Raw genomic sequence first — 22,448 nt, 5'->3', positions numbered from 1 at the left:
TATCAACAATAATATTATTTTTAAAATTCACAATTTTTCGAGCCGATCCTCATGAAGATATTAGTTTGCCCAAATTTTGAGTATTTTTAAAAAGTGACGTTTGAATCAACCCGAAATAGACAATGAGAAGCCAGTTTACAGGTTAATTAATTATTTCAAATATTTTAGTCTAGTATTTGTGTATAAACATTATACTAGACCAAATATATATATTAATTATTTATGTGTCAAAATGGGATGTCTACATTTTACCTTCTTAAATTTTCTTCTTTTTCTATCTTCTCATCCTCTTCTCATTGATTCTCTATAAACCATTCATAATCATCACAATATCATATTTGAGCTTTAATTCTTTTTCCATATTTTACATCACATGTTTAGGTTTGGATAAAAACTTCAGGCGCATTCTTAGAATTTGATAAATAAATAAATTGTAAAATCATATTTTTAATATGCCCAAAAAATTAAAATAGATACCATATTTCAATAGACATGTGAGACATAACAATAATGTCATTTCTCACGTGTAATAAAATACCAAACCAAAAATATAATCTCTAAAACGTATTTGAACACAGCGATATTTTTTTCTATATAAAAGATCAATTCTCACTTAAAACGTCTAAAATTAATAAGATAATGTGCCATACTAACTTTTGACATAAAAAATCAAAAAATTAAATATTTCTTTTTCAAATAATCCAAACATAAAAGAAGTTCTTAGTTGAAATTCTAGATCCTAACCCAAAAAAAAAAAAAAAAAAAAAAAACTTTTTTTTATAGATGGGCTTATTATATTTGTATTACTCAGCCCATTAAAATATTAAAAGGATAATAAGAAGCCCAAATTGTAGTTAGGTTTTTGTTGAAAAATCTCCACCGCCGAAATTGAAAGTAATCTTGTTTTCTCTCACTAAAAAAATACTTCGCGCCAGTCAGTCATCGTAGACTTGTAATCGTCCTCATCTTCATCATCTTCCTTATTGATAATTATCCGCAATGCTCCATCTTTGCTCCCTGCTTCTCCTTCAATTCCGACGAAAGTTTATTATTATTGCCTTTTCTTCTTTGATTATCATCACCACTATTTTCACCATTATCACAACTCCTTCAATTTCTCACAATACTTCCAACTAACCTCTTTTTCTCAACTGAAATCTCTAATTTCTTTCAATCTGCAACTCATTTCTTCTCTTTCAAAGGATTTCTATTACTACCTGTGATTCAACTTCAAGATGTCAGTTTCAGCTCAACAAATATCTGCTTTCAAGAGCTACGGTGGATTGTTAAAGGAAGATCACCGGATTCCGCGGCCATCTTTCATTGCAAATCCGAAGAAGTTAGTCTCTCTTTCTCTTTCTATCTCTCAGATTAATGTATATTACTCGGTTACAATGAGTGTGCGTGAATCTGATGCTAGTCCTAGGGTTCTCATTTCTAGATTTTCTCAGTAATTGAACTCTAAATTATCTGTTTAATCAAAATCAATGGTGTTTGTATGGATAGAATACACATAAGCTTTGTTTACTTCAAGAGCTGATGTAAATTTATTTTACCTTATGAGTAGAAGGAATTCCAAATGGACATTCCCTCAGGCTGCTGTAATACCTAATTTCCATCTTCCAATGCGAAGTTTCGAGGTTAAAAACAGGTAATCCATCATTTTTCCTTTGAAAAAATCAATTCTTTCTATATTCATTTATATCCTATCCTCTTGATCCTCAGAACATCATCAGAAGAAATAAAGTCTTTGAGACTGATAACAGCCATCAAGACACCATATCTTCCAGATGGAAGATTCGATCTCGAAGCATACGATGCATTAATGCATATGCAAATCAAAGACGGAGTTGAAGCTGTGATTGTTGGTGGTACGACCGGTGAAGGACAATTAATGAGTTGGGATGAACATATCATGCTCATTGGTCATACAGTAAACTGTTTTGGAGGATCAATCAAAGTCATTGGAAACACAGGTAGTAACTCCACTCGCGAAGCAATCCACGCTACTGAACAAGGATTCGCTGTCGGTATGCACGCTGCTCTTCACATAAACCCTTATTACGGGAAAACTTCTTTAGAAGGAATTCTTTCTCATTTCGAAAGTGTTCTCCCAATGGGGCCAACCATTATATACAATGTCCCTTCAAGAACAGGCCAAGATATCCCGCCTCAGGTAATTCAGGTTTTGGCCCAGAATTCGAATCTAGCAGGTGTGAAAGAGTGTATGGGAAACGAACGAGTTGAGCAGTATACAAACGATGGAATTGTTGTTTGGAGTGGGAATGATGATCAATGTCATGATGCTAGATGGGGACATGGTGCGACTGGTGTTATATCGGTTGTTAGTAATCTTGTCCCGGGATTAATGAAAGAGATTATGTTTTCTGGGAAGAACTTGTCTTTAAATTCAAAGATTATGCCTTTGATTGAATGGCTTTTCGTTGAGCCTAATCCGATTGGGTTAAATACAGCTCTTGCACAGCTTGGTGTGGTGAGACCTGTTTTTCGGCTGCCTTATGTACCTCTTCCTTTGGCTAAGAGGTTGGAGTTTGTGAGAATTGTGAAGGAAATTGGTCGGGACAAGTTTATAGGTGAAAAAGAGGTTCGGGTTCTTAGTGACGACGATTTCATTTTGGTTAGTCGCTATTAGATCGATTAATATGTTGTTTTTCATGAAAAATAGTTGGAAAAGGTGTTCATTTTGAGACTGAATTTTTGTGTGTGATTTGAATCAATATTTATGCAATAACTAAAACCATTTGTTATTAAGTGTGATTCTTTTATATTTATATTGTAGAAAGACTACAAATTTTAAGTCAATGAAATTATAATTTTTTTAAAATAATGCTTCATATTTTTAAAAGATAATATATTTTCAAACTAATAAATTTTAAATTATAGATATTTAATTATTAAAACAATTATTTAAAAATTTAAAAATAATCTAAAAACACCATCTAATATTTGTTTATTTATTAATTTATATATCATAAATATTATAAATCCACCAAAGCAGTGAAGTAGGGTAAGTAATCAAAAAGTCTAGTTCTCCTTCATTTAAAAAAATTATTTTTGATAAATAATAATAATAATTCAAATATATTTGTGACAGATTCAACCTGCGGATAAGGGATAGGTTTAAGCACTCTTGATAAACTGCGGAGCTACTTAGGGTTGGGATGAGTTGTCGAGGGTAAACCTTTTTAAATATATATATATATATATATATATATATAAATAAATAATAACTTGCAAGTTACTTATATAAAGTATGTCCAGATGATGAAACCATGTAGCAATGCAATTCGTATCTTTGTTCCCAAATTGGTGTGTTTCTTTTATATTTTTTTTCACATGGGAAAAGACATTTTCGTAACAAAAAAAAAGAATGTTTTTTTTAATTACAAAAGTACCCTTCTCATGCTCCAGTGAGAAAACAAAGAGGAACACACTAATTTGGAGCAAAGATCAGAGATGAATTCCGTCCTTCTTTAATTATAAAGTTAATTATAATTTTAATTTCTTTATTATATTTTAAAATATAATAATAATAAATTATATAAATAGTATAAATTAATACAACTTATATCTAATTTTATTATAATTATTATTTTATTTTATACCAGTAATATTTTCTAATATACAAATATTTATAATAATATAAAATTTTAATTAATATAAATAAAATGTTTAATTATATAAGTTGAAATATAAGAAATTATATATAAAATAATATTATTTATTTTAAAACTACATTTATATGAAAATTATATATTAATTTTAATATAATTAATAATACAAAAATAATAATTTATATAAATATAAGAATAAAATAGTCTTTTTATTTCTTAATTTAAAATTAAATTTAAACTATTACAAAAAAAAAGTTATAAAAATATATAAATTAATATTAAAAACAAGTTAAAATAATTAAATTTATTCAATTATTTAAATAAATAACTTTATATATTCTAAACGATTTATAGACATTCATATTCTATAATCATCGTTTAGAGTATATACTTGATAATCTGATTTAGGCAATAATTTTAAGTTAAATTTTTATATTTTTATTTATTTATATAATTAGTCATCATCTATTTAAAACTTAATTAATGTAACATATCATCCTGTGTGGTTCAGTTGAATAATGTAATGTATATAAACTAGATAAGAGATCATGGTTGGTTAGAGATTTGGGAAGTCTAGATAAGAATATGGTTTTTACATTGGTATATCGGTTGATTGAGTTATCACTGGTTTTACCTGTTATGACTGTTTCTGTTGAAATAGTCTTTTCTGCGATAAAAATTATCAAGACCGATTTACGTAATAGAATGGGTGATGAGTGGATGAATGACAATTTGGTAATATACATCGAGAGGAGATTTTTGCCACAATTGAAAATGAACAAATTTTACAACATTTTCAACAAATGAATACCCGAAAAACTCAATTGTCTCTATTTGTTTGCACGTCTAGTAGTTGAATTGTAAAAGGATAAATATTTTATTAGTATTGGTGTGGTTTTGTATTTTTATTATTGTTATTATTAATTATACTTTTATTTTTGATATAAGTTTTGTATAATAAAAAAATTATACTTGATAAATTTTGAAGTACTCATTTAAATTTGACTCTAGATTCACCACGAGGTGATGAAGGAGTTGTTAGAAGGCAATTCTAATATATTTATGTCAAAATTGTTTTAGAAAGATTGTAATACATAGAAATAAAAATGATAGTTAAAAAAAGTCTCACCCTATAATACTTTAATTAATAATAACCGTACACCTATGACCTAACATTCTCATCCATTTATACATCTTTTTCAAATAGGCTCACTATATTTTTTTTAAATATTAAAATAAACTTCTAAATTTAAATACAAATATTTAATCGTCACAAGGTGATGTGGTGTAGTGGTTATCACGTCTGCTTTACACGCAGTAGGTCCCAGTTCGATCCTGGGCAGCATCAAATATTGTTTTGTAATAAGTGTTTCCTTCTCATGACTCTTCACTCGGGAAATTTGATCAAATAACCTCAAAGATGAGGTTATTTGATCTGATGGTAAAGTGATAATTTTATTGCGCTCGTGGTGATTTTATTTTTTTTGGACGATTTTGCCCTTGTCGCGAAACGCTAAGTGACTTAGCGTTTCGCGAAGTGACGACATGTGAAAAGTCCAAATTGCCCTTACTATTTAATATAACCTCCGTACTTTTTTTTAATTTTTTTTCTTCTCCTTCTCTCTCTTCCCGCTCTTCTCCTCCTTCTCTCTAAACTCCGGCGGCGGCGGCGGCGATCTCGTCGGAGATCTCGGCGGAGAAGTTCGTTCGAAATCCACTATGAGCTCGACGACGTGCACGAGCACTGTTCCAATAGGTACGTCTATTTGAAGCATGTTTTATTGATGTTCGTTTTCTGAGATTGATTAGGGTTTACTTCCCGTTTCGCTAAGCGCCCAGCGATTCGCGAAGGACTTCTCGTTTCGCTAAGTGCCTTACGATTCGCGAAGGCCTTCCCGTTTCGCTAAGTTCATAGCGATTCGCGAAGTATTAATTATCCGTCTCTAAATCAAATCATGTTTTTATATTGCAGCTGAAGTTTTCGTTTTCTATAATGGAGAGTGGAAACTTGATGCTGATGGAACACTGTATTTTGATGCATCTTCAATCAAAACATTTGATCTACCCCAAAATACTCGTTATGCTGAATTACTTGATATACTCTACGACATACAGACAGACGAGCTCGGTCACTTCAAGTATATGTTCATGTCCCTAGGCCTCTCAATTAGGGGTTTCAAATCCTTTTGCCGTCCTGTATTATGTGTTGATGCTAGTTTTCTTAAGCACAAGGTGGGTGGTCAATTATTGGTGGCTATTGCATTGGATGCGAATGAGCAACTATATCCTGTCGCATTCGGCGTTGTTGATTCAGAGAATAATAACTCCTGGACTTATTTCATGCAAAAACTGAGAGACGCAATTGGATTAGTTGATGATCTCGTCTTCGTATCCGACAGACACCCAAGCATCGCTAATGCCTTGTGTGCTGTTTTCCCAGAAGCAGACCACGGTGCGTGCACATATCACATAAAGATGAATATTGTGGCCAAATTCAAAAGTGATAAGTGTCATGCGGAGTTTGATTCGGCTTCAAGGGCATACACTGTCCACGAATTTAATCGTTGGTTTGAGAAAATCAAGGTTAAAGATCACCGGATTGCTGCCTATTTGGAAGAAATTGGGTTCCCAAGATGGAGTAGAGCATTTTTTTCCCGGTAAGCGATACAATCAACTGACAAGCAATTATGCTGAGAGTTTCAATAGTCAGAGCAGGGAAGCCAGAAAGTATCCCATTTCAGAAATGGCTGAGTATTTAAGATTCACAATACAACAATGGTTTAACGATAGAAGAGAAAGAGCGTCTAATCACGAAGAAGTTTTATCTCCAAATTATGAGAAGGTGTTACGTGAGGGATTCGAGAAGGCCAGATTCTATACAGTCCAATCCCTTAACCGATTCGAGTTTTATGTGCATGACAATCAGTCCCATTTCAAAGTCAATTTGAAAGACATGAACTGCACTTGTAGAGTATTCGAAGTTTCGGGACTTCCTTGTACGCATGCAATGGCTACTGCCCGTAGTCGGAATTTGGTTTCTTATGACTTCTGTTCAAGGTATTAATATCTAGCTCACGTGTTCATTCTGTTTAACCAATTAATAATTCTGTTGTGTTACACAGGTATTACACAACTGAGTGTTGGATAAATTCATATGCCGAGACATGTTATCCTCCCGGTGATGAAGAAAATTGGGATGTTCCCGAACATATCAAGCAACGTTCGTGTCTTAAACCAAATGTGAAGGTTAAGAAAGGCAGACCACAAACAAAGCGTAGGTCATCCCAGAGTGAGGTCCGTAAGATCCCGAGACGATGCAGCTCATGTGGTGGGCTTGGACATAATAGGGCAACATGCAAAGCAGTTATGCCTGCACCATCTACTGCACGAGCTTCATCATCTAAGCAGCATGACTCATCATCTAAGCAGCATGACTCATCATCTCAACAATATGAACCTTTAGCTTGATAGATACTATGTTGTAATATATGTTGTTAATTGAACTATGGTACTGGTATGTTGTTAATTCAGGTTTAATGTGTTAATTCAGGTTTAATGTTTATGTTGTATGTTCTAGTAGTAGTAGTATATGAGTAGGGAAACGATGAGTATTAACTTAGCGAAACGGGAGGCACTTAGCGAAACGGGAGGCACTTAGCGAATCGCGAGGGACTTAGCGAATCGGGAGGGACTTAGCGAATCGGGAGGGACTTAGCGAATCGAAAAGTGCTAACTTAGCGAAACGAAAAGTACTTGGCGAAACGAAGAGTACTGGGCGAAACGAAGAGTACTTGGCGAAACGAAGGCTACTAACTTATCTTTTTTGTAGGTTGAAGGGTCAATTTACAATACATCAATTTACACAAAATAATTTACAATACATCATCCAACTTCCAAAATATTCATCAAGGTTTACAATACATCAAAATAAGTTATCACTTTTACACAAAATAATGTTTAAGGTTCCATAATCTGATGGAATAACCGGACCGCCATCTTCTGCCTAAAAAACCCCATGTTTTCTGAGGTCACATTGTGCACGGGTTGATTAGCGGTCAAGTGTTCCATGTACATTAGCGTGAAGACCCCACAATCCCCGCTCTCTGTTGCCCGTGGGACTTCTCCAACCTTAGCAGCAGCGGTTTTCACTTTGGGGTGTGGAAACCGTTTGTAAGTCATTGGTTGGATGGGGCCTTCGAAGTTGAAATTAGGATACCTTACCCTCTCACCGGGAGTGATTGTTTTGGCGAATATAATTGGAATCATGTCGCAGAAGGGTTTCAAATAAGGATCCAGATTCTTATAAAGATAGGCATCACAGTCGTACACTTCAATGCGGTACTTTTGAAGACGTGCTACACACAAAATCCAGTGTTTCTGGTTAATGTTCACTGGCATGTAGACATCGTCAATTGTTGACCATTCTGGCATATATCTATGTGGTGCGCCCATATAATAGTCTTTGAATTCGTCGACTGGAAATTTGGAAGGATCCTTAATAAAATCCCTGTGCAGTCGCCTGATTCTATCCGACAATACGCAATCCCCAATTGCCGCATGTGTATTTTTATATGTCTTGGGATAGCAGGAAATCCTTTTCCGCAGAAGATGGCAGAATGCATCCATTTCCTGCACAATGGGAGCATACAACATACATTGAGTACATATCAAACAACATTGACTAAGTACTTAGCGAAACGAAGAGTACTTTGCGAAACGAAGAGTACTTTGCGAAACGAAGAGTACTTTGCGAAACGAAGAGTACTTTGCGAAACGAAGAGTACTTTGCGAAACGAATAGTACTTTGCGAAACGAAGATTAATGAATTGATTTGAACGACTTACCGTGTCTTCAATCCATGTAAGCCTTGTTACAACTCTAACCAACACTTCCTTCTTTGCTTGAACCGTATGTAAATCCGTTGTCGAATTATCGGTTTTTGGATCATCCAACCACGCCTTAACTTTATGAAGTAGCTCATCATCAAATTTTTGAAGGTGATTCACTTTCATAGGATCCTTTGTCTTGGGCATTTTTGACAAGGAAGGGTTGGTGTACGAGTCATCTTTTTTCGGCTTCCTCACTCTCCTCCCATAATTTCCTTTAGGAGGAGTATTGTATAACTGGAAATCGTCATTGTCATCATTGTCATCATTTGCCTTCACATCCCCCACAGTCTTCTCATCCTTCACCTTCACTTTCAAATCCTTCAGTTTCAGATCAACCTCCACATCATCCACCCTAGCCACACCATCCAGCTTCTCACCGTCCTCCAATTTAGCCTCAACCTCTATCTTTACGTCCTCCACCTTCGCATCGTTGTCTTTTCGTTCATCCTCCACCTTCTCATCATCATCTACCTTCTCATCGTTGTCTTTTCTTTCATCCTCCACCTTCTCTTCATCATCGACCTTCTCATCCATCTTTTCATCATCATCCACCTTCTCATCGGTCTCCACCTTCTGTGCGTCCTCCACCTTCTCAACGTCCTCTTTTTGTTCATCCTCCACCTTCTCATTGTCCTCCATTACATCGTCTTTCCCATCAGTCCCATCATTCACCTTCTCATCATCCCCCACAATCTCCTGCATCGCTATCATCTCCTACAAAATAGACAAAATTCACACTTAGCGAATCGACAACAAATAATTTGCGAAACGGAAACTACTTTGCGAAACGAAAAATACTAACTTAGCGAAACGGAAACTACTTTGCGAAACGAAAAATACTAACTTAGCGAAACGAAAACTACTTTGCGAAACAAAAAATACTAACTTAGCGAAACGGAAACTACTTTGCGAAACGAAAAATACTAACTTAGCGAAACGGAAACTACTTTGCGAAACGAAAAGTTCGCAGAATACCTCTTTCTTCTCCTCCTCCTATTCAACCTTGCTCTTCTCAACTTCGACATCCTTCTTACAATCCTTAACCTGCAAAATAGGTACTGGTCAGATTAGATATGTACTTAACGAAATGAAATGTAAAATATCTCCATACCTCAGTATTCTTTTCCTCTTCGACCTTCACAGCCTTCTTAGAATCCTTCTTCTTACTCTTCTTCTTCTTTATATTATCCTCCATATCATCTAATCTGGTTAATAATATGGACATCCTTTTGTTGGATTTTTCTAACAACTGTGTGGACATATTAAAAACCATCTTCTTGAACGACTCAACGTGAGTTTGTTGAGTTTCTTGGATTGTGATTTTTAGCTCTTTGATGAGCTCTGTTTTCATCTTTTTCATCTCCTCTTTCAACTCTATTTTCAGCTCCTCCTTCATCTCATTAAAATCACATCCAACAGTAGGTGTTGGAGCCCGAGGAGAAGGTGTGTCAGCCCGAGGAGAAGGTGTGTCAGCCCGAGGACTTGAGGTCGCGGATGGGGGAGTAAGAATGCGGGCCGGAATCGATTCATAAGCAAGCTTCTTCTTCAAGTTGGCTGCTTCTTTAAGAGTAGCATCAGCCTTTCTCTTCCTCGTGGCAGGTTTGGGGGGAATCGGAGTAACTTCTTCATCTTCACTTTCATCATCTTCATCAAAATCATCTTTTATTACCTTCCCATCAGTAAATCCCTCAAAAAAATCATCAGCTGTCTCGTCGATTTGCTCAAATACATCACCACTGTATAACCTCTTCTCCATTGAGGACTCTTCCATCTTAGTCACATCCGTGGTCTCTAGGGCAGTCTTTACCTCCATCGATGTGTTTTTCCTGTTGGAATGATAGAGTAACAACCTTGGGCGTAGAGGGTCATTAATCTGATTCCTTCTGGAGAATTTAGGGATAAAGTTTTCGATGACCTCATACGTCCACACTTGAAGTGCCAATGCGAACCCATAGATGTTATATGCAAAAGGAGCATAAGGTTGTTCAGCCTTCTCCTTCTTGTCAAAAAATGAGGTACAGAGATGTTTCATGTTCTTGTTTAAACCCTTGAGGGTGGCTCTAAAGGTGACCTTCCCCCATGGATATTGGAGGAAAGTGTCCTTGTCTTCCACCATGTTGAGTATTTTTGGAAATATAACTCTTTTTGGGTCAAATGTGAATAGGTACTGGCAAATCAGGCATACCAGCCCCATCTTGAATGCATCTTCCTTGTCTTTGCATTTGAAAAAAGCCTTCTCGAAGTCGCACATTTTCACACTCATGCTCCCTTTAAAGTATTTAACCGAGAGAGGTGGACAACAGCGCAATTTTTCTTGGTCCAACTCAGGATAAACGCCGAAACATAGGCCGGTAACTAACGCATACTCCTTCATACCAAATACAAGCTTTTGCCCATTCACCATGAAAGTTATCTCCTTGGAGTTTGAGCTTAACCTCCTCATCAACATTTGATGTACAATACTTCCTGAGAACTGCAAGAGGGGGGCTGTGAATAATGATCTGAACTGGGTATTGTACACACTCTCTAGAAGATCCATTTCCTCGAACTTATTCACAATCTTCTTCAGGGTGAGGGCACTTTTCCACGAAATCCGACCGGGAAACTCAGTAACAGTTGTTTCTGCCATCTACAAAAGGAAACAACATCATCAAAAATGTTAGAACAAACACATACAAACGTAAGAACTTAGCGAATCGGGAGGAACCTAGCGATTCGCTAAGTGCCTCCCGATTCGCTAAGTACTTAGCGAATCGGGAGGCACTTAGCGAATCGCTAGGCACTTAGCGAATCGGGAGGCACTTAGCGAATCGAGAGGTACCGAGCGAAACCGTTAACTGAACATAAGACAGCATTACCGAATCGGAAACAATACGAAACTAATCAGAAACAAACAATAAACTTAACATGCAAAAACCCTAAACAAAAAATCTGAAACAAACACTTAAACTTAACATGCAAAGACCAAAAGCAAAAAACCAGAAAATGATCGACCACAACTAGGTATTTAGCGAATCGCTAGGTCCTTACCGAATCGGAAGGTACTTACCGAATCGGAAGGTACCTAGCGAAACCCTGATGAAACCCTAATGGCAACAAAAATATACTGAACAGAAACCCTACTGGCAAAAAAATATATACTTAACAGAAACACTTAACATTACACTAACATGCAAAAACCACCAATGAACAAAAAAGCAGAAAATGATAATGAACTAACCTTAATGACGAACGAGAAGAAAGCAGAAATGATCGGGCTTGACAAGATTCAGTGAAGAGAAAATGGGTTAGAGAGAGAGTCGGGCGGTTGAAATGAAATGTTCTGAATTTTTTGAATATATAAGGTCTAGCGCGTGTGAGTACGCGCGTCTCTTCAACTTCCGTAGCGAGTCGGGAGGCACTTAGCGAATCGGGAGGCACTTAACGAAACGGAAGGGACTTAGCGAAACGGGAGGCACTTAGCGAATCGGGAGGCACTTAGCGAATCGGGAGGGACTTAGCGAATCGGGAGGGACTTAGCGAATCGGGAGGGACTTAGCGAATCGAGAGGTCAACGAGCTCCAGCTAAGAGAAGATGGTTTGAATACGTTTTCGCTACTATATTTTAATAACGAAATCGAATTCAAACCATTCTCCTAGTTGGAGCTCGTAGTACTTAGCGAATCGTCAAGTACAAAATTTTTTATTGGTTTCATAGGTAATCTATCTCGTTTGACAAGGTATCAACAACAAAGTCATGGTTTTGAAAAGAACATGTGTTAGCAAAACAAACCCTATAATTTTACATGGAAACATTTAGATTCTTCAGAAAAAGTCTTTGAAGAAGCGATCGTTGAACTCCAGATAAGAGAAAATTGTTTGAAATTTATTTCTTTAGCTTAACGACTAACGAAATCAAAGTCAGCCAATCTTTGCTTATCTGGAGGTCAATGATAGATTCTTCAAAGGCATTTTCTGAAGAATCTAAATGTTTCCAATGTAAAATTAGAAGGTTTGTTTTGTTAACACATGTTCTCTTCATAACCATGAAGTGATGTAAATACCTTGTCAAATGAAGTTCATGATTAACTATAAATAACAAAAAATCTTGATACTTAGCGAATCGCGAGGTATACTTAGCGAAACGGTAAGTCCGTAGCGAAACGGTAAGTCCGTAGCGAAACGGTAAGTCCGTAGCGAAACGGTAAGTCCGTAGCGAAACGGTAAGCAGATCTGAAACGGAAACACATACGCTCTTATCAGACAGAGATTTTCTGCAAATATGAACAGATAACAAATAATAACCTAACGAAATGCTCAAACATGAACCAATATGAACCATTTAAGAAATAAGAATCAACCAAAACGGAGAAAATGATGGAAATAAAGGAAATATGAAAAAGTTTTTGAAATGAAGAAAATGTAAACAAGAACATAACTGTTAGAATGAAGATCTACCTCGACGCCGTTCAAATAGTATAAGAAACCTGCATGCAAAATAAATCTAGGGTTATAAATCGGCAATAGATAAACATAAATGAATTAGTTAGGTTAGAAGAGCTCTGATCGGGTTTGATTTGTATGGATATTGGAGGAAACAGAGATGTCGTCACCGCCGGCCGCCGTCGTCGCCGGCCACCGTGAGTGAAGGAGAGAATTGGAGGAAGAGAGAGAAAAAAATTTAGGGAAATGAAATTATTTGGGTATTTATACAAACCTCTAATCCACTTCGCGAAACGCTAAGTGACTTAGCGTTTCGCGACAAGGGCAAAATCGTATAAAAAAAATAGAACACCACGAGCGCAAAAAAAATTATAAAATTCCACCAGGTCAAATAAACAAGTTTGCAAGGTCATTTCGTCAAATTTCCCCTTCACTCTTTATTTTATCTTTTTTTCAACCTTACTTCAACTTCTATCTTTAATTCTCTCAACATTATTTGCAATAAGTGTTTCCCTCTCATGAGTTATGACTCTTAATCTTCAATCTTCATTTTTTTTTTATATTCTTTCAACCTTATTCAACTTATATTTTTAGCATTCTCTATGGTTTTTGTTCTAACAAAAAAAAATTTGTTATATTTTTCAACATGTACCATATAATTATGCAACTAATAATGTTTCATATGTGTTTTTAAAATTTTGATATTACAAATTTTAATGTTATTTATTATTTAATAAAGTTATGCTTAAGGATGACAATGGGTACCCATATATCTGATACACGTGGGTACCCGATCATCGGGTTCGAATATTTAAAACCGAAGTCGGGGTCGGGAATGAAGAGTGAAAAATATTACCCGACCGAGTTCGGGGACGGGAATGAGTTGTGTTGAAAACCCAAACCCGATACCCGAATATATTAATATATATATTGTTAAAATTTAAATAAATTTTCAAATTTTACTTCTTAATCATTATTACAATAAATACAATATTTATTTTTTCTTACCCAAAACCATTCATGTCAACATCATTATAACTCGCATGTAACCCGTACATTTGCACGAGTAATGATATAAAAACCGAGAAAAAAAATTACGGTGAAAATGTGATAGCATTTTTAATTTATTCTCACATTTATATTCAAATTAACCTTTAACTCTCGACTCGATAATCCGGACATTTTTAAAATTAAGCATCATTATATATTATATATTATATATTATATATATATATATATATATATATATATTAGTTAATTAAAAAAAATAGAACTTATACTCGGCAATCCGAACATGAAAATTAAAATCACTAGATATATATATAAATTAGTTAATTAAAAAGTTAAACTTATAATGTTTAAACGTTCCGCGTTCATCAAATTTGGTGTTGAATTTAAAATATAAAATCTTATTAGCTTAGTTGATTAAAGGGTTGTACTTATGTTGGTTATGTTGAAAATTTGAAACATACATATAACATTTTTAATTAGATATTTAGATCAGTTAATTAAAAAATAGAACTTATACTCGATAATTCGGACACTTTAAAAATTAAACATTGAATTAATTAGTTAAAAAATTGAACTTATATTGTTAAAACATTCGGCGTTCATTAAATTTGGTGTTTAATTTAAAATATAAAATTTTATTAGTCTATTTAGTTAAAGGGTTGTAATTTTTTTTATTAGGTTGCGAATTCGAAATATATATATAGCATTTTTATTTTTATTTTTAATCGTTTTAAGTTTATGGGCGGGTCAACCCACAATCCGACCCAAATATCTATTTACTCTCATATATATATATATATATATATATATATATATATATATATATATATATATATATATATAACTTAACCACAACTCTCGACCCGCCAATCCGGACACTTTGAAAATTAAGGATCATTATATATATATAGATCGATTAAAAAGTTATACTTATTTCTGTTAGGTTGCGAGTTCGAAACATAGATATAACATTTTTAATTTTATTTTTAACCGTTTTAAGTTTATGCGCGGGTCAACCCACAATCCGACCCAAATATTCATTTACTCTCACATATATATTCAAATTAACTACAACTCTCGACATGAAAATCCGAACATTTTTGAAAATTAAGCATAATTATATATATATATATATATATATATATATATATAAAAGTTAGTTAAACGTTGAACTTATATTGTTAAAATGCCACGCGTTCATCAAATTTGGTGTTAAATGTAAAATATAAAGTTTTATTAGCCTAGAGTTGGTTAAAAGATTGTACTTGTTTTTGTTAGGTTACAAGTTCGAAACACACGTATAGTATTTTTAATTTTATTTTAAATCGTTTTAAGTTTATGGGCGGCTTAACCCACAATCCGACTAAGTATTCATTACTCTCACATATATATCCAAATTAACCACGGCCCTTGACAGAGCAATCCAAACACTTTGAAAATTAAACATCATTATATATATATATATATATATATATATATATAAATAAAGTGTTTCTCTCTCATTAATTCTACTCTTAATCTTCCTTCTTCATTTTTCATGTTTTTTCAACCTAATTTCAAGTTTTATATTCACCATTCTCTCTAGTTTTTTACCAACTCCTCTCTAATAATAAAAAGATTATTATATTGTTCAACCTCTATAACATAACTACACAAATAAGTAATGTTTTCATTTGAGTTTTTCAAATTTTTGATAATATTAGTTTTAATGTTATGTTTGTCTTCAACTTTTATAATGTTATACTTATTTATTAAGTTAATATTCTATCTTTATATTGTAACTTTTACTGTTTTAGTGACAACAAAGTTGCCATTTCTGTAATTTTTACAAGATTATTCAAAAATGATGTGTTTTTTTTTTTGTGTGAGAAAACTGCCTTCATTAATATTTTGAAGTTTATCTTTAATTAAGTATTATATTAAGTTTATTATATTTTGTAGTATGGATGATTAAATGTTGTATAAGGATTAAATATTTATTAATATTTTTTTAGTTAATTATATTTTGTAATAACATGTTAATTAAGATATTAAATTTAATTTATAATAATTTTAAATAATTTTAGTTTATTTAAAAAATAATAAATATAATTTCACACTTTAATCGTGTAATAGAATATTCTACAAATCGGAGATGATGATATAAATATAGATACTAATCGGGTTCAGAGATTAGTGCTTCACTATCCGACGATTAAAATACCCGTTATCATCCCTAGTTATGCTTGTCTTCAACTTTTAATTTAATCTTCCATCTCTATTTCATATCTTTTTCTTTCGTTTCAAAAGCAACAAAAGATGTAACTTCTACAAAGACTATTCATGATGTATTTTCTTTTTGAGTATGGTAATTGTTCCAAGCACAAAGAGACTTGGAATCAAACTAAGTTGTGGGGTGGAATGATGTGATGAAGACGAAAACAGGGATAAAGACACGAACACTCAGAAACGCTATTCAAGGCTAGAAAACAAACTAAAAAAGAAAGCATCATAAAAACAAAGATAAATCTGTGACTCATCAATTATTCTCTTCTTCTTTAGTAGATTTATATCCATATGTTATTTTTCAACCATATCTTATCTTAGATCCATAAACAAAATTATTTCCAGACAGAATCATGCTGCCAATTCTTATGCATCAAGGCATATATCTATCTATATTGCTAGAGAATGAAATCAATATGGGTCTTATATTACTGGATGCTTGTTTTGAGTCCTGATTTATGAAGAAATAACAACCTTTCCTAGTAACAACAAAAAAACAAACAAACCATCGATGATAAAGAACATTAGATCGATCCAATTCAAAGTCAACCAATGATGCAACAGTTTAAGCGTGGCAGCCATACTCTTTGCTATTTCATATTTTTTTGTGAATTGTCCATGGAGATAATGAAGCTGAACTTTTGTGCTTAAACTATATGCATATCTAACCTTAAACCACGGCTAAAGATGTTGAAAAACTGATGTCAAACAGTTAAACCCGAGATTTTCAGTGAAAAAAATAACTCAACCTAACTGCTTTCACCCCCACTAAACCACTTAGCATGCACATAAGAATCATATTCATACAAAAATTAACTCACCAAAAAGAAAAAAGAATTACAGACTTACCAATCTTATTTACAGTCATCATCATCATCTTCCATTGTTGCCAACTTAATCCTCCTCCTCCTCTTCAGTATCTTCCTCATCTTCATCCATCCGCTCAACTCCATCATCTTCTTCCATCCCTCTCTCAACTCCATCATCATCTTCTTCCATCCCTCTCTCAACTCCATCATCTTCTTTCATCCCTCTCTCAACTCCATCATCATCTTCCTTATTTTCCTCACCATCTGTATAGTCTTCAGTATCCGAGTTCGAATCAACAGCTTTATCACCATCTTCTCTTTTCGCCGCCCCTGCAAATTCCTCCTCCATATCGGGTGCTACGATCCCAATCATCTGGCTCAAAGCCTGTCGTTCTAGATTCCTTTTATTAGCAAGAATCTCGGAAACTGGGGTAGTTTGGCTCTCGTGAGAATCAACGGCCAGGATCTGATCGTGCATCGAAGGAGCCGTACTGTAAGCCCAGCTCCCTGCTACTTCAGAAGTTACAAGATCAGCAGTCTGAATGATGATCCCAACTGTCATTTCCGTATCTTCCATATTCTGAGTTTCGATTTCAATGTCCCTTTTTGAAACAGAATTAGTTATTCTGTCTCTATCGTCGTCGTCCAATTGGTTCAAACCTACTTGGCTCTCGGTGTCGAGCACTCGTTCGGTTCCTGTGAGATCCACGATTGGGATTGGTTCTATTTCTGAACCGAAACCTTCACCTTCCTTCTGTTGTTGCTCACCGCTAGTGAATTCCGCCTCCTGAGTGTTCTGATACTCTTGGCTTCGATTTTCGCAGTCGTGCTTCTCTGTCTCACTGACACCGTCAGTCGATGTGTCAGACACATCTCTTACTGGCCTTCTGGATATTATAGGACCTTTTGTCAATACTTCTCCTTTTATGTTCATTGGGCGATTAAGGTCGATGTCCAGAAAAGTATTATCGTAATTATCTTCGTCTTCTAATGTCCTTTGCATTGCCTTTAACTGTTCTTGCTGCCTTGCAAACAATACTGATATTTCTTCTGTCGTCGAATAGAATGCCCTTAGCTGCGTCTCTCTATATATAACAGAAGATTAAATTATATTTTCATTTTTATAGAAGAAAAGGGAATTGAATAATTGTATATTTATACCGGAGCATAATTCTTTCTCTAGCTGCTTTCAATCCACGCCTCTCATAATCAAGATCTTTCATTGCATCGTTTATCTCGAGTTCAAGAGCGGATACTTTAGCCCACGCTTCTTCTCTAGCTGACTGCTACCCACATCAAAAACAAACCTCAGTTCAACGAAAAAAAACTCATTAAACTAGTGATTTGCAGAACTCCAATTCCCATCATCCAAACACAGCCTTAAGTGATTTGAAGGACAAGAATTCAAGTCGTAGAGCGTGCTCTTACCTTTTCATTCTCAAGTTCCTGAGTCAACCTTTTGATCTCCAGCTCGAGTTCTTCAATTTTCTGAATTTAGAAAATTATATCTACATATTAAAATGATCCATATTTGTTGATAAAAACGAACAAGAGCATAAAAAACAATGGTTACATTTTTCCCATTCGCGGAAACTTCTTGCTCTTCACAAAGTTGGGCTTCTAGTTGTCGAACTTTATTCTCGGAGATAACTAATTTATCTCGTGTGTCGTCCTGTCAATAATTTATACCAGAGATTGTGGGTGGGTCAGCTGAAATAGGAGGTAATATTCTTGACGAAATACTCTTACCAGCTTGGATCTCAAGGTTTCCACCAAAAAGCATCGTTCTTTCTCTAGTTCCTGAAAACGATAAAATTCTCTATGATAAACTTCAAAGGAAAAATGATATTGCATACAAATTTAGTAACTGCCAAACCTGAAGCTTATTAATAAGTTCTTGTTGGTCCTTCTCTCGTTTTGAAAATGCTTCGGAGACCCGTTTTATCTCCACTTGAGCCTCTGCCTGAACCCTCTGTATTGACTCCTTTAAATCCGCACCTGCCTTTTCTCGTTCTTCTTTTCTTTGTTCTCGTTCTTCGTATAACTGTGCCTTGAGTTCAGATATAGATGCATTCTGACTAAAGGCAAGATAAACAACAGTATTAAAAATTTGTAGGTTAACAACAAATTATCTAAACGAAAAGAAAACAAGCTACGACTAACCTGTTTATTATTTCTTTTGCTTCAGCACATGACTGCATTGACGATTCGAGTCTCTTGTTAAGGTCCTCCATTCCGTGCTTTTGTTCAGCTGAGATTCTTTGGATTTCTGATAATTCCTTATGTTTGATCTCCAGTGAATTTTGTAGTTCCTTGAGTTGATCCACGAAAGAATTTGAAACAGTTGCTTTCAAATCATTCATCTCCTACAAATAGGTAATAATTCAGGTTTAGGTGTAACTTCTGAATTAAAGATCGTTAATTTACAATGGATTTTTCACATTGATAAAATCACAACTTTTTATGTTTGTGAAAAATCACAATGATGGAAGAAACAATAATTTCATGGATCCAAAAAATAATTTGATGATCAATACCAAATGAAAAGAAAAAATTTACACTATTTTTTTTATCATGATCTAAATATAATTTGTATACCAAATGAAGAAAATAATCATACTATATATCTGAATCACAAAAATAATCGCATCATGATCCAGTTGCAGGGAAACACCACAAGGTAAACGGAGAAGAACAATTTGAAAAAAAAACTTACATGCTCATGACGTTCAGTAGCTGCACGATTTTCATTGCGCAAAGACTCAATTGTAATGACCTGACTTTCTAATTGCGTTCGTAGCTCCTTCAACAGTAGAAATGTGTAAAGGTTGTGTAACATGAAGATTTTTCATCACAAAAAGCACAAAACTCTGATATTCTAAAATTAAATACCGTATTGGATCGCTGAAGGCTTCTAAAGTCGTCAAGAGATATAGGACCTTCAGGTGCACCAATGCCAATGCCTTTTACTCTCTTGCTTTCAGAACCATGTTCCTCTTTAGGAAACGGAAACAGACATAGATCAGTAACTAAAGAAACATCTTGTTTGATGAAAAAAATGAATTTTTGGGGTTATTTGGGTTAAATGACTAAAATATACTTTATATTTAATTTTTAAAATGTTATAAAACATTCAGTTTTGATAATTTGGTATTTTGGTTGATCATTTGAATGATGAAGTGGTTGATGATGAGATAAGAAGTTAATGGATTAAATTCAAATAACTCGTCATCAAACAAGGCCTTAAAGTCTTTCACGGATAAAGGCCAATTTTCTTTCATTCTAAATTCCATGAGAATAAATAAGGGAAGTAGTCCCACGCTATAACTTGTGCAGGCTTGTGTCTGTCAGTTTATTTTGATAAGCAGATTAGAGATGTGGTAAAATTCAGTCTGTAATCTATTAATTAGAAGATAGGGCATTGGATTATTAAGCTAGTTAGCCATTCAAGAATGGCTAACTCCAGAAGGATATAACATACCAGACTTTCTCTTCAAGTTTAAGCCATTGCCTGAAGAATTTGATCTGAGAACTTCTCGAAATACAAAAGCAAAGGCCTGTTCTGTTGTCAATAAACAAAAAAAATTATGTTGATGCACAAAACACAAAAATGTTTATTCCTGTAAATTGGAGAGAGGGAGTGGATTAGGTCTCAGGTTCAATTCCATCTAAGAACGGCTTATTGAAAGTGGGGTCCATGTCTGTAGGGGGTCATGCTAGCTTCTTCGAGTGAATAAACCCTGGCTTTCAAAAAGGAAAAAGATAAAGGGGATTGACATTAGATTTACCATGTTGAGGAGGAGCTACCAAAGATATAATATCCCCATGACGTAGTGTAGTTTCAGGGCTGGTTTTCTTTAGCTTTGACGAGTTTAGATATGTCCCATTAGTGCTGCAAATGCTCTTTCAAATAAGAGAATGCACCAGAATCTTAACTAAGATAAAACTAAACCAAGAGTAGCCAAACCTATTATCCTTCAAAAAGGCAGCCATGCAAGATGTAGATGAAGACTCTGAGTGGTTTTCATTATCTACCCTCTTCCTGTAAATTCTGCAGTGTTTTGCACTGACCGAATTTGCATCGATCTGGAAACGCAAGTCATCTACCATACGGCCAATGTTATGTTCCTCAGAAGTCAGTAGCATATTCATGCCCTGGTTGTCATAATATTATCAGCCAAATTAGCAAATATTTCTCACGATATATTGAAATCAAAATAAAATGATAGAATATGATCTCATTTTACATTGATGGATGGAAATAAAGAAAACAGCTTCCGGACATCTTGGTATGAGGTTAGTTTCACTGAATTTTCAAATGAAACAAGTTTGAGCCAAATCTAGTACATTTCTTCTTTAAGGGGTTATTATGCTTGTCTTTTTAATTTAAGACTTAGGTTAGTTTTACAAACATCAAATCGACCATCTTTTTCCAATGCCCATCTCAATTAGAAGAATTTTCTCTGTAACAATCAAAGTTCAATCATTTTAATCATACAGTTTTGAAGTTAGGGTTAGACCTGGTGACGCTTACGAGCACTGACAGAGATGGCAGTCAGAACGCCCCATACGTCGGGATCGGAGTTCTGAAGAGGCTGAGATGCAATCTTCGCGGCTGCAGAAGCAATAAAGTCGAGAGAAGGGCAAGGCTTGGATTTGGAAGCAGCCTCATTAGCGTCGGGATTAGGTGGACTAGCGGAAGAGACAATGGGAACTTCCTTCTCAGGGTCTGAAATTGGCCTTGAAGCAACAGGAGTGTGAGGGTTTTCCTGCACTTTGGCCATTTAAGGAAAAGAATTGCTCGAAATGCAGCGAGTACGAAGATGAAAGAGTGCACAAATCGATGAACATGCAATGCGGAACTCAATTATTAATGTTTGAGAGAGAGAGTACAGACTACATATGGTTGAATAGGAACGGGATTCTGCAAAACCCTAATTACCGAACGGTGTTCGACTAAGGCCGGTTTGCTGTATTTCCCGGGAAGAATTTATGGAAACTCATTGAAAATCTATAATAGCCCCTCAACTATCTTCATATTTTGATATAAACTCGAAAACTTTTCTTTTTTATATTTAAGCCCTTAAAATAGTTTAAAAAATTATTGATTTGTTCAAGCAAGTAATAATTTTTTAAGGATTGAAGAGTTTTTAAGTAAAAATTAATCTCAAACATAAATAGTAGTAAAAAATTGAAATAACTAAAAACACAAAATAACATTACACAAATTTTATAATTTATCTTTCACATAATTTCTTTTTAAATTTAAGAAGTTAGTCCAACCCAATAATTATTCACTTCAATTTAGAATATTTTAGTGGAAATCGAATCCGGAATATTTGATCTCATAAATCCGACTCTTAATATTAATATTTGAGTTATCCTAATTAACTTACTTATAAAGTATTGGTTGTTAG

The 22,448-nt window shown here is 34.5% G+C and overlaps 3 protein-coding genes and 1 non-coding gene across 5 annotated transcripts; 2 read left to right on the top strand and 2 right to left on the bottom strand.

The window, feature by feature from the left end:
- Positions 1 to 880: 880 nt before the first annotated feature.
- LOC124919441 (4-hydroxy-tetrahydrodipicolinate synthase, chloroplastic-like) lies at positions 881 to 2,772 on the top strand. The gene is made up of 3 exons (XM_047459680.1): positions 881 to 1,339; positions 1,568 to 1,651; positions 1,726 to 2,772. The coding sequence occupies exons 1-3, from the start codon at positions 1,236 to 1,238 to the stop codon at positions 2,651 to 2,653; spliced, it is 1,116 nt and encodes a 371-aa protein (XP_047315636.1). The 5' UTR covers positions 881 to 1,235; the 3' UTR covers positions 2,654 to 2,772.
- Positions 2,773 to 4,911: 2,139 nt separating this feature from the next.
- TRNAV-UAC lies at positions 4,912 to 4,983 on the top strand. The gene has a single exon. It is a non-coding gene; the product is annotated as a tRNA-Val (tRNA).
- A 2,609-nt stretch (positions 4,984 to 7,592) lies between these two features.
- LOC124938770 lies at positions 7,593 to 10,337 on the bottom strand. The gene is made up of 4 exons (XM_047479278.1): positions 10,254 to 10,337; positions 9,146 to 9,238; positions 8,480 to 9,097; positions 7,593 to 8,264 (listed from the first exon to the last, which is right to left on the bottom strand). Exons 1-4 carry the CDS (start codon positions 10,335 to 10,337, stop codon positions 7,593 to 7,595), a joined length of 1,467 nt encoding a protein of 488 aa, XP_047335234.1.
- A 6,398-nt stretch (positions 10,338 to 16,735) lies between these two features.
- Positions 16,736 to 21,982, bottom strand: LOC124919440 (trichohyalin). 2 transcript variants are annotated; one of them, XM_047459678.1, is made up of 13 exons: positions 21,552 to 21,982; positions 20,999 to 21,186; positions 20,820 to 20,923; positions 20,513 to 20,593; positions 19,924 to 20,027; positions 19,748 to 19,834; positions 19,195 to 19,397; positions 18,908 to 19,109; positions 18,781 to 18,831; positions 18,605 to 18,703; positions 18,460 to 18,519; positions 18,193 to 18,317; positions 16,736 to 18,116 (listed from the first exon to the last, which is right to left on the bottom strand). In XM_047459678.1, exons 1-13 carry the CDS (start codon positions 21,813 to 21,815, stop codon positions 17,117 to 17,119), a joined length of 2,568 nt encoding a protein of 855 aa, XP_047315634.1. In that variant the 5' UTR covers positions 21,816 to 21,982; the 3' UTR covers positions 16,736 to 17,116. The 2 variants fall into 2 exon arrangements, with proteins under 2 accessions (XP_047315634.1, XP_047315635.1); XM_047459679.1 differs by having other exon boundaries at positions 18,193 to 18,314.
- Positions 21,983 to 22,448: the final 466 nt, after the last annotated feature.

This window comes from Impatiens glandulifera, chromosome 1 (genome assembly GCF_907164915.1).
Source record: "Impatiens glandulifera chromosome 1, dImpGla2.1, whole genome shotgun sequence".
In the NCBI taxonomy this organism is placed as follows: domain Eukaryota; kingdom Viridiplantae; phylum Streptophyta; class Magnoliopsida; order Ericales; family Balsaminaceae; genus Impatiens; species Impatiens glandulifera.
Note: the sequence above shows the minus strand (reverse complement) of the source record. Positions and strands in the feature narration are given on the sequence as shown.

Bases quoted from the DNA above. Each gene is read 5' to 3' on its own strand.
- LOC124919441 (XM_047459680.1), top strand. From the start codon at position 1,236: ATGTCAGTTTCAGCTCAACAAATATCTGCTTTCAAGAGCTACGGTGGA. The intron at 1,340-1,567 runs GTTAGTCTCTCT...CCTTATGAGTAG, and splicing joins TTCATTGCAAATCCGAAGAA to AAGGAATTCCAAATGGACAT. The intron at 1,652-1,725 runs GTAATCCATCAT...CTTGATCCTCAG, and splicing joins AGTTTCGAGGTTAAAAACAG to AACATCATCAGAAGAAATAA.
- LOC124938770 (XM_047479278.1), bottom strand. From the start codon at position 10,337: ATGGAGGTAAAGACTGCCCTAGAGACCACGGATGTGACTAAGATGGAA. The intron at 9,239-10,253 runs GTATTTGAGCAA...TCTATTTTGTAG, and splicing joins AGAGGTTATACAGTGGTGAT to GAGATGATAGCGATGCAGGA. The intron at 8,265-8,479 runs GTAAGTCGTTCA...CCCATTGTGCAG, and splicing joins TTACATGGATTGAAGACACG to GAAATGGATGCATTCTGCCA.
- LOC124919440 (XM_047459678.1), bottom strand. From the start codon at position 21,815: ATGGCCAAAGTGCAGGAAAACCCTCACACTCCTGTTGCTTCAAGGCCA. The intron at 21,187-21,551 runs GTCTAACCCTAA...TATGACAACCAG, and splicing joins GTGCTCGTAAGCGTCACCAG to GGCATGAATATGCTACTGAC. The intron at 20,924-20,998 runs GTTTGGCTACTC...GAGCATTTGCAG, and splicing joins GCCTTTTTGAAGGATAATAG to CACTAATGGGACATATCTAA.